The sequence below is a fragment of the Arachis duranensis genome, chromosome 7 (assembly GCF_000817695.3).
Source record: "Arachis duranensis cultivar V14167 chromosome 7, aradu.V14167.gnm2.J7QH, whole genome shotgun sequence".
Lineage (NCBI taxonomy): Eukaryota > Viridiplantae > Streptophyta > Magnoliopsida > Fabales > Fabaceae > Arachis > Arachis duranensis.
Genome location: NC_029778.3, coordinates 72,835,627 through 72,850,827, shown reverse-complemented (window position 1 = coordinate 72,850,827; position 15,201 = coordinate 72,835,627). Strand labels below are relative to the sequence as shown.

The following is a 15,201-nucleotide window of genomic DNA, read 5'->3' as shown; positions in this document are numbered from 1 at the left end:
ATCTGATAAGAAAAACCGAACAGGCATTGCATCCGATGTGGGCTCATAGGATCCACTCACTTAAACTCTTTTAACTCGCTCTCTTTCTTTCTTGTGTGTTGTTTGTTCGTTCTTCTACAAAACCAGCACTTCAAAAATCTTGTGAGCCATAAAAAAGTAAAACATATAAAAGACCCTTTCTTACTTCTTTTCTTTCTTTTCCTTCCTCCAATGGCTGCTACTTGCTGCTTTGTCTCTGCTTGAAGGGAAATTGAGCTCATTTCGCATTTGGGTCTTTTGTGATTTTAATTTTAGTATTGGTTTTTCTGTTTGGTTCTTCATCACATTCTTCAGCTTCTGGGCTTGGCGCAGAAGTTCAGAATGATTTCTGTGACAAGTAAAAGCATTGATTATGCTGGGAAAAACTTGGTTTCTTGTGGATGCTCCTCCAATGCTAACACTGGGAGAAGCTATGCTGCACCTACTGTTAATGGTATGAATTTGTTGTTTTTAATTATAATTTTTTATCAAATATGAAGTGTGTAGTTGAGTTGCTTAATTTCATTAGATAGAGAAACATTCTTGTGCCTCTCTATTAAATAGCTTTTGAGAGCTATGATGGTTCATGTTATGGTGGTATTCAGAACCTTTCTGATAAAGATTTTGAGAGTTTGATCCTTATTGCCCCAATCCTAAAATTGTATTTTAGCACAATATATGGGTAGACCTCTGCATTGTCCATGAAATAAGCCCAAAATAAGTGGTTGTGAGGGGCATGCATATTAGATATAAAAGTATTTACATGCCTCTACTGAACAACTTAAGTTTTTGGAAAAGATGCTTCGATGATAAATTATACTAGTTTGAATGAATTGATATAGGTATTTGATTACAGGCTTATGATAGTTGTAAGTTCTATTAGGCATTGAAAAAATTTGGTTTGGTTTTCGTTGTATAGGTGGAACTCATGCAATTCAAGGAATTCCAACAGGATTGGACTTGAAGAGTTATTCAGAAACCCCCATATCACCATCAAAGTTGTTTGAAGTAGTTGCTGATGACCTGCAGACACTCAACAAAAATCTTCAATCGGTAATTGATGCTTCTTTGAAGAATTCATGCTGTGTTCTGTGTTTACTCTATGCTGAGATTGAACTGGAGTTGTTGCATTGCCTTTATCTTGACCAGAAAAAGATTTGAACTTTGAATGGAATGAATTATATTCACTGTTCAATGATTCAACTCAATCAGTTCCCGCGTTCATTTTTGTTGACTTGTTAACTTTCATTGAAATTCTTATTTTGCTAGTCTAGCCCTAATCATTCTTATTATCTGCTGGTGTTGTTGCATTTTATTTTCTTTTACTTTACAAACAGTAAATGTTTGAATTAATGCTTAATGTATCTGATGACGATGCTCTAATTCTGATAGATTGTAGGTGCAGAAAATCCAGTTTTAATGTCTGCAGCTGAGCAGATATTTAGCGCCGGTGGGAAGAGGATGAGACCGGCTCTGGTGTTCTTGGTGTCACGGGCTACAGCAGAGCTACTTGGCTTGAAGTAAGCATAAATTGTCTCTCAATCGTGCACACACACATTATTTGCATGTTGTGGAAATTCTATTCATATGACACTAAAAGAGTTGAAGGGTTAACCTTCTAAATGCATGGCTCCAGGGACCTTACTGTCAAGCATCGACGGTTAGCAGAGATAATCGAAATGATTCATACTGCAAGTTTGATACACGATGATGTATTAGATGAGAGTGACTTACGACGAGGTAAACCTGTGATCTCTTTAAAAGTGTCTGTATAGTTTTTGAAGAAATAAAAGTTGAATCTTTCATTTTAGTTTTCTATCATCTGATGATCTACTTCCTGCTATAGTCCCTCAAAAAATGGATGAAAGAATAAAACTTGAGCAAAAATTCTGTATTGGCTGGGCTTCATTGTTTATGGTTATTAGCATCATCATTCTGTGTAATAGACTTGAGAAACTAACTGATAAATATATTTCTCAATATATTAGTACGTTTGAAATTAAGTCAGCTCTAATTTTTAGTGGAACTGAAGTGAAAAATGAAAAAATGATATGTTCTTCCAATGTTCACATGGAATAGATCTTTTTCTACATTGATTGGATTGAACTTTAGATGTTGGAACTTTTGGTTTCAGACTTATTATATTGCTGATGTTACAAACAGTTATAATTTCACATGCTATTTTTGTAGTATATATTGATTTCTTTTTTAAAGTTTCATACTGTAACAATTGGTTTCTTGGTTTTCTTCCCTACTATCTCTTCATCTGGTTTGAGTTTCATTATTTGAACTCAATGTTATTGTTATGTATGTATAGGGAAGGAAACTGTTCATCAAATGTTTGGAACAAGAGTGGCAGTGTTGGCCGGAGACTTCATGTTTGCACAGTCGTCGTGGTATCTTGCCAACCTTGAAAATATTGAAGTTATTAAACTTATCAGCCAGGTAAATTCAGTTATCATACCTGTTTAAAAGATCTTCATTTTTAACTTCCAAACTTTATCCGCTTGAAGCCAACCAGAGAATTTGAAGAGATCCATGTTTTCTTGTTTGAAAATTTTCACTGCTGGCAGTAACAGGCAATGATTTTTTAACACTTCTTGTTGCTGTGACAGGTTATTAAAGATTTTGCAAGTGGTGAAATAAAGCAGGCTTCTAGCTTGTTTGATTGTGATGTTGAACTCGACGAGTATCTAATTAAGAGCTACTATAAGACAGCCTCTTTGATTGCTGCCAGTACCAAAGGAGCTGCAATTTTTAGTGGCGCCGACCGAAACATCACTGAGAAAATGTTTGAATATGGAAAGAATCTCGGTCTATCCTTCCAAGTTGTGGATGACATATTGGATTTTACACAATCGGCCGAGCAACTAGGCAAACCTGCAGGCACTGACCTTGCCAAAGGTAACCTCACTGCACCAGTGATTTTCGCCTTGGAAAAAGAACCAAAGTTGAGGGACATCATTGAATCAGAATTCAGCGAGACCAGTTCCCTTGACGAAGCCATCAAGTTGGTCAAGAGTTGTGGTGGCATCGAAAGGGCGCAAGAATTGGCGAAAGAGAAAGCTGATCTTGCTATTCAGAGTCTTCAATGCCTTCCTCCAAGCATATTTCGATTAGCTCTTGAAGATATGGTAGCCTATAACCTTCAAAGGATTGCATGAGCATTTGCATTGCAGAGAACATATTATTGAAAAGAAAATCAGAAGAACATTCTTTGATACTAATAGAAGGATGAGAATCATGACATTTGAACTTATGTCATTTCAAGAATTTCCAGCAAATGCTTCCACATGAGCTACTTTGGGGGGGTTATATTATAGAAATTGAAGGACAAAGCAAACACAGTGTCATCACTTAATATATTTGCAACTTGCAAATTAAATTACATGGAAAATAATATATATATATACTCCATTGTTGTATAAACAGCATGTCTGCAATATTTTTTTTTTCCCATATCTTGAAAAGGGGAGGGAAAAGATGATAAATTGTCTTTTGTATCTTTTTCTTCTGTATTTTGTGAAGATACCATACAATTGAGCTTGTGAAATCATCATTTCTCGTCACCATACTTTATTACCTATGTTATCATGTAACTAGAAAAGATTTTCATACTTTTTTTTTGGTTGCAATCATAACCTTTCAATATGCAAGTTGAATCCTTTGACTTATCATAAATTTGTTATATGGGAAAAATGAAGATGATGAAAAGAGGAACACTTGATACTTATTTTTGTTGAATTACTAATGGTATAATACTAACCCATTCAGGTAGAATAACTTTTATTTTTTTTAGGCAGGGAGCTTCTGGTTTTTGGTGTTGGCAAGATCTTACTGTTCTTTTTTTTTTTGGTCGAGAATATGTGATTGTGGGAGGAATTTAGAATAAGTATTGTTTACTTAGGATTTTAAATCTAGTTGTTGGAAAACTTTATAAAGCTAGAATTTCATAATGAGAATTTTTGCTAAACATGACATCTTAATAAGTAATAGCTGTAACTAGATATAGGAAAAATTGTTGACTATAAATATAAAATAAATAATATGAGTTTTATCTTTAACTTTTTTATTATAATGTCAAAATTGATTAAATTATTTTAGCAACTCATATGTATAATTTACATTCAAACTAAAAAACTAATGACAACTTATATTTAAGTGTTTTGTTAAACTTAATTTTTATATGTTAAAATATGTATTTATAAATAAATAATAAAATTATCACAAACATGTATTTGAATTGGTATATTAAAATCAAAATACGAGATAAAAGGTAAAGAAAATGTATCTCAATATGTAAAGTATTTTTAATTTGTTTTGGAAAATAATTTTTTTATTTTATTTTAGAAAAAATCCTAATACAAACTAATCACTTTTTATTCAATTTTTTATTTTTAAGTAACCACATCTTAAAATAAAGATATATAAGTTTAAATTCCCCCAAAAAAAACCTGTAAAGATATTTTTATTTCTTTTTGAAAATAATTAATCAAAGATTCTCGCTACACATACAAGCATTTTTGAAGTATAAGTTTATATATGTTAATTCCAATCCAACAAAACCCACTTACTTAACACAAGCATGAAATACCGTTGTTTCTCCTCCAACGTTTGTATCATGTGTTCCTCTTTCTCCTCTTCCTTTTTCTTATTTTTCTTCTTTGCATTTCTCCTCTTTTTTCTTCGCGTGTTTCATCTTTATCGTCATTCTTTTTATTACTGTTGTTGCTGCAATTTTTCCCTCATTTTCTTTCTATTGATTTTGCAACATTATGTATTTATTTCTTCTTTGTTTGATTTTTTCCTCCCAAAAAAAATTATAAGAATATGAAATAAGAAGATGAAGAAGAAGCAGCGGCAGAAGATGAGGAAGAAGAAGAGGAAGAGAAAGAGTTTTGAATTATACAAAACTTATCAAAATAAAAATACACCGCAAGTTTTCTAAAATACACCAAAAGGAGAATGGAACAGATTCATCGCAATAACAATTCAGATTCAGAACTCCTATATCGAAATTTTACTACAAATGTTCAAAAATGTTTTCTTTAATGCATCTTTTCTTTTTCTTTTTTTTGCCTTCTTTCTTTCTTTTAGTTGAATGAATGTAGGTTCATTCTCTTCTAAGTAATTTTACAGCATTATATGTTTTTTTTCTTTGTTTGAATTTTTTGTTTTTATTCTTAAAGTAAAACAAGAAGACACTTGAGAAGGTAAAACACAAAAGGAAAAGATGAATAAAAAAAGAAGATGATGCTGATAATGAAAAAGAAGCAGCAGTCAGGGACGGACCCAAGCACAGCAATGAGGGGGCACTTGCCCCCACGGTGTTATTAATTTTTGTTTTAAAAATATAGTTATATATAATATGTCCCCATTTTAAATTTTAAATGACCCCATTATAAATAAAATAAATTCAATTAGTTAAAGTTTTAAATTTATTTTTTATTTTTCTATCATTTTGATTATTATTTAACCTAATCAAATTTAATTATTGTATCGTTACTACTTTATTCTCTTAAACCCTTTTCTTATTTTTATATTTTCAACCTTCTTTTTCTATTCCTTATTTAGTGGTCATCTTCTTTTCATCAAAAAATAAATTTTAAATTCTCTAATTTTTTTATATAGCTCTCCATGACTCTATGTATCTTTCAGTTTTATTATTTCTCTTTTTTATATTTTTAATTATAATTTTTAATTCAAACAATTATAGTTTAGGTATTAATTTAATATTTTATTTTTTATTAATTATAAATACTAGTGCACCATTAGTCATTAATGTGCTAATTGATTCAGTTTTTTATTATTAAATGTGTATAAAAAATTAGTTAGGATAACAAATTTTCTATAATTTAATTAAAATATTTTAAGTTCAAGTTTTATAAATAAAAAAATATTTTTTATAAATTATATATAATTCATAGTATTTTAAGAATAAAAGTGTTCACTCACTTTTTTAAATTTTTATATCTCCATATATAATTAATAATGTTTAACAAATTTTATTTTTTTGTTTCCCACGGTATCCTTCAACCCGACAGGCCAAGGACTAATTCGTCGCGGAACAAATTTTATTTTAATGTATATATTTTTGCCCCCACTCCTAAAATTTTCTGGGTCCGTCACTGGCAGCAGTAGAAGGTGAAGAAAAGGAAGATGAAGAATTTTGAATTATGTAGAACTTATCAGAATAAAAAATACACGAAAATATTTTCAAAATACAACGCAAAATTTTCAAAATACACTGAAAGTTTTTCAAAATACACCGAGACGATAATAGAACAAATTCATCACGATAACAATTCAGATTCAGAACTCTTACATCGAAATTTGCTACAAATGCAAAAAAATATTTTCTTTAATGCATTTTTTCTTCTTTTTTTTGTATTTCTTTCTTTCTTTTAGTTTAATGAATGTATGTTCATCTTCTTCTAAGTAATTTTGCAGCATTATTTATTTTTTCTTTTTATTTGTTTGATTTTTTTATTCTTGTTAATAGAGTAAAACAAGAAGAAATTTGAAAAGGTAAAATAAGAAGAAAAAGATGAATAAGAAAAAAAGATGATAATGATGATGAAAAAAAAGAAGCAGCAGCAGAAGATGAGGAGGAAAAAGAGAAAGAGTTTTAAATTATATAGAACTTATAAGAATAAAAATACACCGAAATATTTTTAAAATACACCGCAAGATTTCTATTTATACTCAAAGGTTTCAAAATACACCAAAACGAGAATGGAACATATTCATCACAATAACAATTTAGATTCAGAACTCTTATATTAAAATTTTACTACAAATGTACAAAAATATTTTCTTTAATTTTGAATCAGACAATGTCATTAATATGGCCGAAATTCTACGATAATAATAATGACGATACGTATAAGAAGAAGAAAATGATGACTATAACGATGATGATCATGATGATGAAGATGATGAAGGAGAAGGAAGAAAAAGAAGAAGAAAAAGAAATTTCAATAAAAAAAAAGGAAAAAAAGAAAAAAGAGATAATGGTGTTGATGCCAATGACAAAGAAAAAAAAGAAGAAAAAGATCAAAAAGTTGATCAACAAAATATTATTATTTTTTTTATAAAAGTCTTGAGCAACAAAATTTTACATTTTTTTTTATAGTGAGTAGTAGTATAATAGTATATTCCAGTTAAATCTAATAAATATTAGCACATGACTAATTGTTATCATCATTATATAAGACTCTAAATTTCATCAACCAACAAGGAAAAAGGAAAAAACTTTAAATTGCATCCTTACACTAGTACACTACATTACTACTATTGTTTAGATGTAAACTTAAAAGTAACTTATTGTTATGATGTTTAGAAGTATTTGTTTAATTTGTTAAAAAAATAAATAATTAATATTTAATTTTAAAAATATAAAAATAAATAATTATTAAATATTTAAAATTTGTCATAGACAAAAATTAATTACCATAAAATTCATCTTAGAAGTAAAGATAAGCTTAAAATAACAGAACATTTCGACCAAAACAAATAAAAATAAAAAAAATAAAACAGAGAACATAAGTACATAACACAAAAGCACCGAGAGAGAGAGAGAGAGAGAGAGAGAGATGAAACTGGTGAGTTACATGTCACAATGGAGAGGCATTGCAAAGGAAGCTATGGACCGAACAGCCATAGCAGTAAAGTTCCTCTGTTGCCTTCACATTACGGACACCTACTTCTGTTCCCCAACTCACGTAACGCAAAGTTTCGAACTTTTTGTGATTTTCGGACACCCATTTGGTTCGATTGAAAGAAATTTCACTCTTCTACTTGCAGGTGTATGGGCCTAGTATGCTCCCCACACTCAACATGGTAGGCGACATCGTTTTGGTTGAACACGTGTCTCAGAGGCTTGGGAAGGTTCGGCATGGTGACTTGGTTGTGATTCGGTCACCGTTGGACCCTAAGAGGTGCCTTACCAAAAGGATTATGGGAATGGAAGGGGATACTGTTACTTACTTTGATCCTATGCTTGGTGATGCTACTCGTGTTGCTGTGGTGTGTGCTATGATTTCTTCTTCTTTTGGCTCTTGTTTCATTATTTATTATTGTAATTTGGATGCAATTTTATTTATTTATTTTTTTTGTGTGTGTTTATGATTGTGAAGGAGTTTTCCCAATTGATTGTTTTGTACATTTTGCATTGGATCATAGTGAGAAGAAGTGGGGAATTGCTCAAATAGGATGGATAGGAGAATGTGATTCCTTTTTATTTGGTCATGAGATTGAGAAGCCATTGACAAATTCATTTAATTCTATGTTTTTATCAAGATAAATAATGCTTTTACTTATATATAAACTGCTTAGATGAGTTTTTGAGATGCTTATTTAACTACCTTAGATGTCTTGTGGACATTTATCATGAATGAAATTATGCAGGAGTAGGAGACTGTGTAGAGGGTTGTACTGTTGTTTCTCACATTTATAGACTAGAAGTACATTGTTTCCATGTTACTTAAGACTACTTTTGGTTTTGAGAACAGAACGAGACAAAATACTAAGAATAAGACACAAAGGATAGAGACACAAAAATTAGTGTTTTTGTATTTTCTTTGGCAATAAAATGAATGTCGTGTTCGAAATGTGTCTAACATGCAGACACGACAATTCGGCGAAGTGTCCGTGCTTTATAGGTCTTTGCCGAGTGTCTTTGTGGCCTTCTTGACAGGAAGGACACAAAATACACTAATTTAATGTCCTATAACACAATGTTTTTGTCCATGTTTCATCTGGCAAACAATTTTGTATTTCTATGTCCATGTCTCATTATCCTGTCCTTGTAAACAAATGCAGCCTAAGTGTTGAGATGAGTGTTGATGGTATGTTTTTATATGTTTTGCCCAAGATGAATTGTTTTAATTTGAATCTAATCGCGATTAGAATTGAACACCAATCTTCTTGTGTTTACTTTTATTATGGTTAGTGACATTTTGATCAAGCGTCATTTAATTGGAATATACTTATCAAGTCTTAGCCCACTATAATCATTATCTGTGTGCATGTGTTCACTTCAAACCTATTGTTTTCATGTTGCTTTATTTTGACACCAATGATTGTTCTATTATTTTTTTATACTTCCATCAATAAGTTTGATTTGTTACTTAATTTATAGTCTCTTTTCCCATAGGTGCCAAAGGGGCATGTTTGGATTCAAGGGGATAACATCTTTGCATCCCATGATTCACGGCATTTCGGCCCTGTTCCTTATGGCCTTATACAAGGAAAAGTGTTTTTCAGGGTAAGTGTTATTTCTCCATATTCCATATTATATTCTTATTATTTTCCTTTCAAGAATACATAATGAGAAATGCATCTAGACTCCTCAGATGCCAGATTGATTTGATATATGTCATTGTACTGAAGACTTCCTTAGCTGGATAGAACTTGGTCCTTGTGATCTTTTCATGTTTATTTTTCTTATAGAAAAATTTCGTGTTAGTTAACCATTTGGAGAGTGCAAAATTGTTCTACGTGATTGCTATAAATTGATCTATGACAGGAAACTCATTTGATCCGTTTAGCTTACTCCACCTCGTGAGATAAGGCTTAGATATTGTAAAATCTATGAACTGAGATGCTAATGATATTTCAAATAATAATATTAGGTTTGGCCACTTGATTGCCTTGGAGTACCGGGTCAATAAAGATGTTTTGAAGAAGGTAAAATCTTCTATTTCTCTGCCTTTTATACTTTATCTTCAATCTTTCTCTAAAAGAGTTGTTTCAGTCTATAAATAGACATTGTGATCTTTAGTATTGAAAACTTTTTTTTTCTTTTTTAAATACTAGTTTCTACTTGATTATAATGTTAGCTTACCAATTGCCATATCCGGGCAAATGTTCATATCTTTTAGAAATATTTCACTCTCTTCTCATGTTCTGAGGTGGAGGATTTTCACAAAGAACTAAACTGTGAGCTGATTTGGATTATGAAATTTAGCACAGCAAAGCAATTATCTTATTCAGTTTCTTAAAATTTACTTTATTATATCCTCTCCTCCATTGTCTGAATATGAGAAGGTTGACTTTGCAAATTCCATCCATGTAGGTACCTGTTGGGCTACTGTAATGTGAAAATATCCATTACTTAGGGAGGGATAAGATTTGAGTTGATTTGGAGGCAAAGAAGCTAACTTTTTATTTGGGTTAAATTTTTTATTTTGTGAAAAACGAGTAAGTATAGTTATAGTTGTGAGCTTTTGTACACAGTACAAGGAAGAATGAATCTTGTGATTTGTGAATGGCCACTAGTGTGCGGCTTTCTGCTACTAGCCTCCATTTCTCTTCCTTATCACGGCCTATAGTACGAGGTAAAGGAAACCGTGCTGATAAATCAAATATGTTATTGAAATTGCTTTTATTTATTTTCGAATAAACTGATTCTATAATCCTGGCTTATTTTCCTTCAATGGACAATGTTGAATCCTTATAAGGACTTATTTAGAGCAATTTAGAAGACACAAAATAGAAAGCTACCATTCTAAGAATCCTTACACTTTAGATCAAAGCATTCCTTACCCGGATATAAAAGCACTAGACTTATAATTTCTTGTCTAAAAGCTAAGTATTGTTTGCCCTGTTTCTACCTATTTGTGTGATAGGTTAATAGATGATGCTTTTCATTTGCTTACCGGGAAGAACTTATGGTCATTCATCCGGTACAATGCAATATACTTGGATGAAGCCTCAGTGGTTGCCATGAAGGTGGCATTTAGCAAGGTAAAGCACCTGATGGACCATAGGTCCCTTTTGTAACAGTGAGATCATTTACATTCAGCTTAGGATTTCTTTTCCAATACAATCTCCTTTTCATACACTGAAAATAGAGGATCAGAGGTTTAACAGGATAATTAATCTGATTTGATTTGTGAGGCTGAATGCCATGTTTGTTTCTTAAGGATTTTGATTTTTAATACAAATGTAAAATAACAACTCCACCTATTAGTTTGAAGGAGATTGACTCTTGTATACTTAAGACTTGCCAGATTTATGTTTTCATTCTCTCTCTCTCTCTCTCTCTCTCCTGAATAATTTCTGTGTTGGACTAAACTGTCCAGAGACTCATATCAGTAGAATCAAACAAATCTGGAAATTGATATCAACATATCTCAGCTTGCCCTCAAGTTGGTGGATGGATATCTATCATTCCTAGCTTGTGTGCAAGTTCTTGAAACTGCTTGGCCTCCACCGGTTGGATAGGCCGCTGCTCAAAATATGTCTGCCAACTGTATAGAACTAATATGCATTCTCGCAGGATTTATTTAGTATGTTTTAGACAATGGTAGCAATAACAGGTTTCCATAGCTTTCCCTTTTCTTAACAAACATGAATTAACTTGGTACATGCAAACACAATCAGTACAATCATTTGTTTACAATGGTCATATCAACAGTTAAGTAGTAGAAAGCCCCGTTTTCATTCTCCAAATATTAGAAATTACATACAGCCATTGGAAGCGATTCCATTTCATCCTTCATTTAGTTGCTGGTCACATGGATCCACAAGGTACGTGGAAAGGCATTCTGAAGGGATAATGAATTTACCGTTCTCACGTAGTCACGTTCGACATGTACAAAAATGCATACCTATTTAATAAAATTAAAGAAAGGAAGACAAATCGAAATCAAATAGAGAAGCTACGCAAAAGTAATACATGGTAGCACTGAAATAAAGATATGTAAAGCGCATATAATTAGTGCTTGTTACTTGTTAGAGAGACACGTGACTGAGGCAGAGACTGGCCTATTATTCGTGCTTCTCCATGCGAATTTAATGTTACCGATATGAAGAAAACAATTCCCCCATATACAGACCTGTGGTATGAGAAAGAAAGTTAAAATTCTTTGCTTAAACTAAGAAAAACAAGCAGGGTGAGTTTCTTATTAAACAAGTATATTGTCTACTCCACTAACTTTCATGGTTAGCTAGTATAATGGTATTGTTACATAGTCTTAGAATTTGCATAAAAATATTGAGAATTTCATTTTTTTTTATCTTAAGAATAGGAGTTACATTTTGTAGCATCTATTGCATCTTTTAGTATGCTACAAACTTCTGAATGTTAAAAGCATAGAGAACAAAAAATAAAATAGGCTTTTATCACATGAGTTGCAAATTTTTACCATCTACAGCAATCAACAACATGGTGTGTAATAATTATGGTTTTAAATAAGAAAAAAAAGAAACAAAAGCAAAAAATTTGAATCATTACTGCACACAAATCAGGAAGTTAAGCAAATTTTGACCATCTTATAGCATTCAACATTCTGCACAAGCGGTAGAGATGATTGGAATATTTGCAAAGAAGACAACATTATATCTCAACTATGTAACATTATAAGGGTATTATATTCTGTTATAATTTATATATAATATAAATAGGGGTATTAATATAATTTTCTATCTATTTTTTATCCATTTTTTCTTCATCTAAATAACAAAAAAAAATTCACTTTTCTTTTTATTTTCTTTCCTCTCATTTTCTTTCTTCTTATTTTCTATTTTGTATCCAAACATAGTATAAAGGTGCATTTTTTTTTATTTTATGTTTTTTACTTGTTTGTAGAGAAGAAACTGATATATATGAATGAAAGTAGTAAAAAGCTTCCATGGCTAATTAAACACAAGAACTCGTGAAGTAGGCAAGTGTATAAGAGAAATTCCTGTGCAACTTGAGCATGCTGGGATAATAGAACTTAGTACAAAAAAAAAAAAAAAGAAGATAAATTAAGCTATATGGCAATGTTAAGAACTGGCAGCAATAACAAAATATTAAAATTCGAAGTATAAAATATTAAGTTGGAGTTGTTCCGAAATATTGAGGTTCTCACTTTTATTTAGAAAATTGAAGCTCAATTTTGTCTCATACCTATGCACGAGATAAACTAAAACAGTTATTTCTGCATGCAACTATTAATTAAAGTATGAAGAGTTAAAAGAAGATTGCCCAAGTCATTTATTCTGGTTCAGCTCCAAAATGAATCCTACATCTGGTCCCAATCACAATTTGTGGTGAGATTTTTCAACTATTATCAATATCCAAGTTACAAATTCATCAAGCAATGACAATTCCAAGAATCAAAAAGCAGGGACATTAACAATGACTTTTCTTTTGGTCTTAGTATTTTCACTCAACACGCACAGCCTTTTTCTATTACAAAAAATTCCTCACAAACTCTCACACAGATGCATGCCAAGAACAATTTTCACAAGCATAAGTTCTCACTAGCACACACTAACAAGCAAGATTCACAAAAAACCAAAATCAGCAATGAGAAAATGCACATGAATCCTCATAAATTGTGTAAAATATGATTGTTAGCTCAGTCTCTCTTTTTCCAAGTTGAACTTGCTGCTCCAATCTCCTTTTTCTATATGATAGCATCACCCCATGCAATCTGCAAATAGTGAATTATCTGTAGTAAGAATTAAGTCACATGTATGCCGATAGTTTTTTCTTGCTGTCCATAAAACACAGAAGCGTAAAAACTGAAAATAATAACTTCTCTGTGCTTTTGAAGAAGAGTGCAAAGTATCAATCTTCGTTTTATTTCCATCATATTTACAACGGAATGTCATTTTGAAGTAATATATACTTTTTTTAATTAATCTCCCTTCTCACATTAGACATTCACTAAAGTGCATATGTATATAATAAGATGAAAGAAAAGAGAAGACAAATTGAAATCAAGTAGAGAATCTATGCTGCTATGCAGTATTAGTAGTTAAATAAGGACATGGAAAGTTCAAATAACTAGTGGTTGTTACTTACTTACTTGTTAAGAGACTGAGATTGAGACTGACCTGTTTCTTTCTTTGCGAGACAAATGCGGAATGCACTAGCATAGCAGATATATGTTGCTGAAATATTCTTCCTCCCTCTTTTCCATGCATCTAATGGGAAACACTCTCTCCCATATCTAATGGGACCATTACACACAATACAGACCTATGGTATGACAAAGAAACTAATTAAAATTCTTATACTTTAAACTAAGCAGAACAAGCAGGGTGAGTTTCCACTAACTTTCATGGTTTGCCAGACAAGTTAGCTAGCATATTTTTTTTATCAAGAAAAAGTTGTGGGAAATCAGTGATATTGTAACATAGAAATATTGAGGTTTCCATTTTTTTTCGCCCTAAAGAACATATGAGCTATAAAATTAAGAACACCTGAATCGAATGACAATTTGTAGCATCCCTTGCATCTTTTAGTGCGTAAACAAATGTATGTTAAAAGCTAAGCACAGAGAACAAGAAATAAAATATATTTTTCTCACAAGTATATTCAGACTCCCTCAGGAGTCAAGCATTGCTTATTAAACTTTCAGCCAGTGAATACAACGAAATATATACACAATGTAAAGTACATATGAATGTATGATTAATAATATCCGTTAGTGTTTCAGTTATCAGGGAGTAAAAAGCATCCTAATCTGTAATTCATCAGCAAATAACTAATATAGAAGCTGAAAACTGGGAAGATATCTAGAAAATGATATAACTTGCAATTGTAAATTATAAACAAAGAAATGGAAGAATGCTGATATATACTACATAAAAGAAGCACAATCGAAGAATGCCCCAAAGAGCCAGAGCAATAAAGAGTTAGCCATATGCCATTGCCAAGAACTGCAAACAATAGGCCAGACATTTTCTGCAATCAAAGGGAAGTTCAGAGTATGAAAGCTAACAAAGGTGTGCCACTCCAAAAGCATATCAATCTGTTTATGAGACAAAATGGGTATGTGGTTGTTAGGTACCAGACAAATGACACAGCAAAATATAGAGATGAAAAATTAGAAATTTGTATAAAATATGGAAATAATTGAATAATTTTCTTTGAGAATTACAACTTCTCTCTATCACAAGGAGACTACAATAACACTCTCTCTTGACAAAATGAGAACACACTTCTCTCTATCAAATATAGGAGAAAACTACTCAAAGAAATCTTATGTTATTCTATCTGGATGACTTGATTGAAATGAATTAAAGAAAAACTCAATTTATAGGTGAGTCTCTTCAATATGAACCATCCATCAATTAGAGGTATATAATTCTTTTCTTTTTCAACCATTAAAATCCTAAGGTTATAAACTAGGATTGTTTATTACCTTTCATTTTATTTAGTTATTATTTATTTATTTATTT

General features: G+C 31.4%; 2 protein-coding genes and 1 long non-coding RNA gene across 5 annotated transcripts; 2 read left to right on the top strand and 1 right to left on the bottom strand.

Annotated features, from left to right (window-relative positions):
- Nucleotides 1–360: 360 nt before the first annotated feature.
- On the top strand, nt 361–3,587 carry LOC107459857 (solanesyl diphosphate synthase 1, chloroplastic). The gene is made up of 6 exons (XM_016078153.3): nt 361–472; nt 938–1,071; nt 1,411–1,538; nt 1,655–1,758; nt 2,336–2,463; nt 2,634–3,587. Exons 1-6 carry the CDS (start codon nt 361–363, stop codon nt 3,180–3,182), a joined length of 1,155 nt encoding a protein of 384 aa, XP_015933639.1. The 3' UTR covers nt 3,183–3,587.
- A 3,993-nt stretch (nt 3,588–7,580) lies between these two features.
- LOC107459748 (uncharacterized) lies at nt 7,581–11,055 on the top strand. 3 transcript variants are annotated; one of them, XR_002366186.2, is made up of 6 exons: nt 7,581–7,742; nt 7,825–8,046; nt 9,176–9,286; nt 9,654–9,708; nt 10,258–10,358; nt 10,650–11,055. XR_002366186.2 is itself a non-coding variant. In XM_016078000.3 (5 exons), exons 1-4 carry the CDS (start codon nt 7,614–7,616, stop codon nt 9,690–9,692), a joined length of 501 nt encoding a protein of 166 aa, XP_015933486.1. In that variant the 5' UTR covers nt 7,581–7,613; the 3' UTR covers nt 9,693–9,708; nt 10,650–11,055. The 3 variants fall into 3 exon arrangements, 2 of the variants coding, with proteins under 2 accessions (XP_015933486.1, XP_052107799.1); XM_016078000.3 differs by lacking the exon at nt 10,258–10,358; XM_052251839.1 differs by lacking the exons at nt 10,258–10,358; nt 10,650–11,055 and adding an exon at nt 10,097–10,248.
- Nucleotides 11,056–12,985: 1,930 nt separating this feature from the next.
- Nucleotides 12,986–15,011, bottom strand: LOC107459749 (uncharacterized). Its single transcript, XR_002366187.2, has 2 exons — nt 13,852–15,011; nt 12,986–13,445 (listed from the first exon to the last, which is right to left on the bottom strand). It is a non-coding gene; the product is annotated as an uncharacterized LOC107459749 (long non-coding RNA).
- Nucleotides 15,012–15,201: the final 190 nt, after the last annotated feature.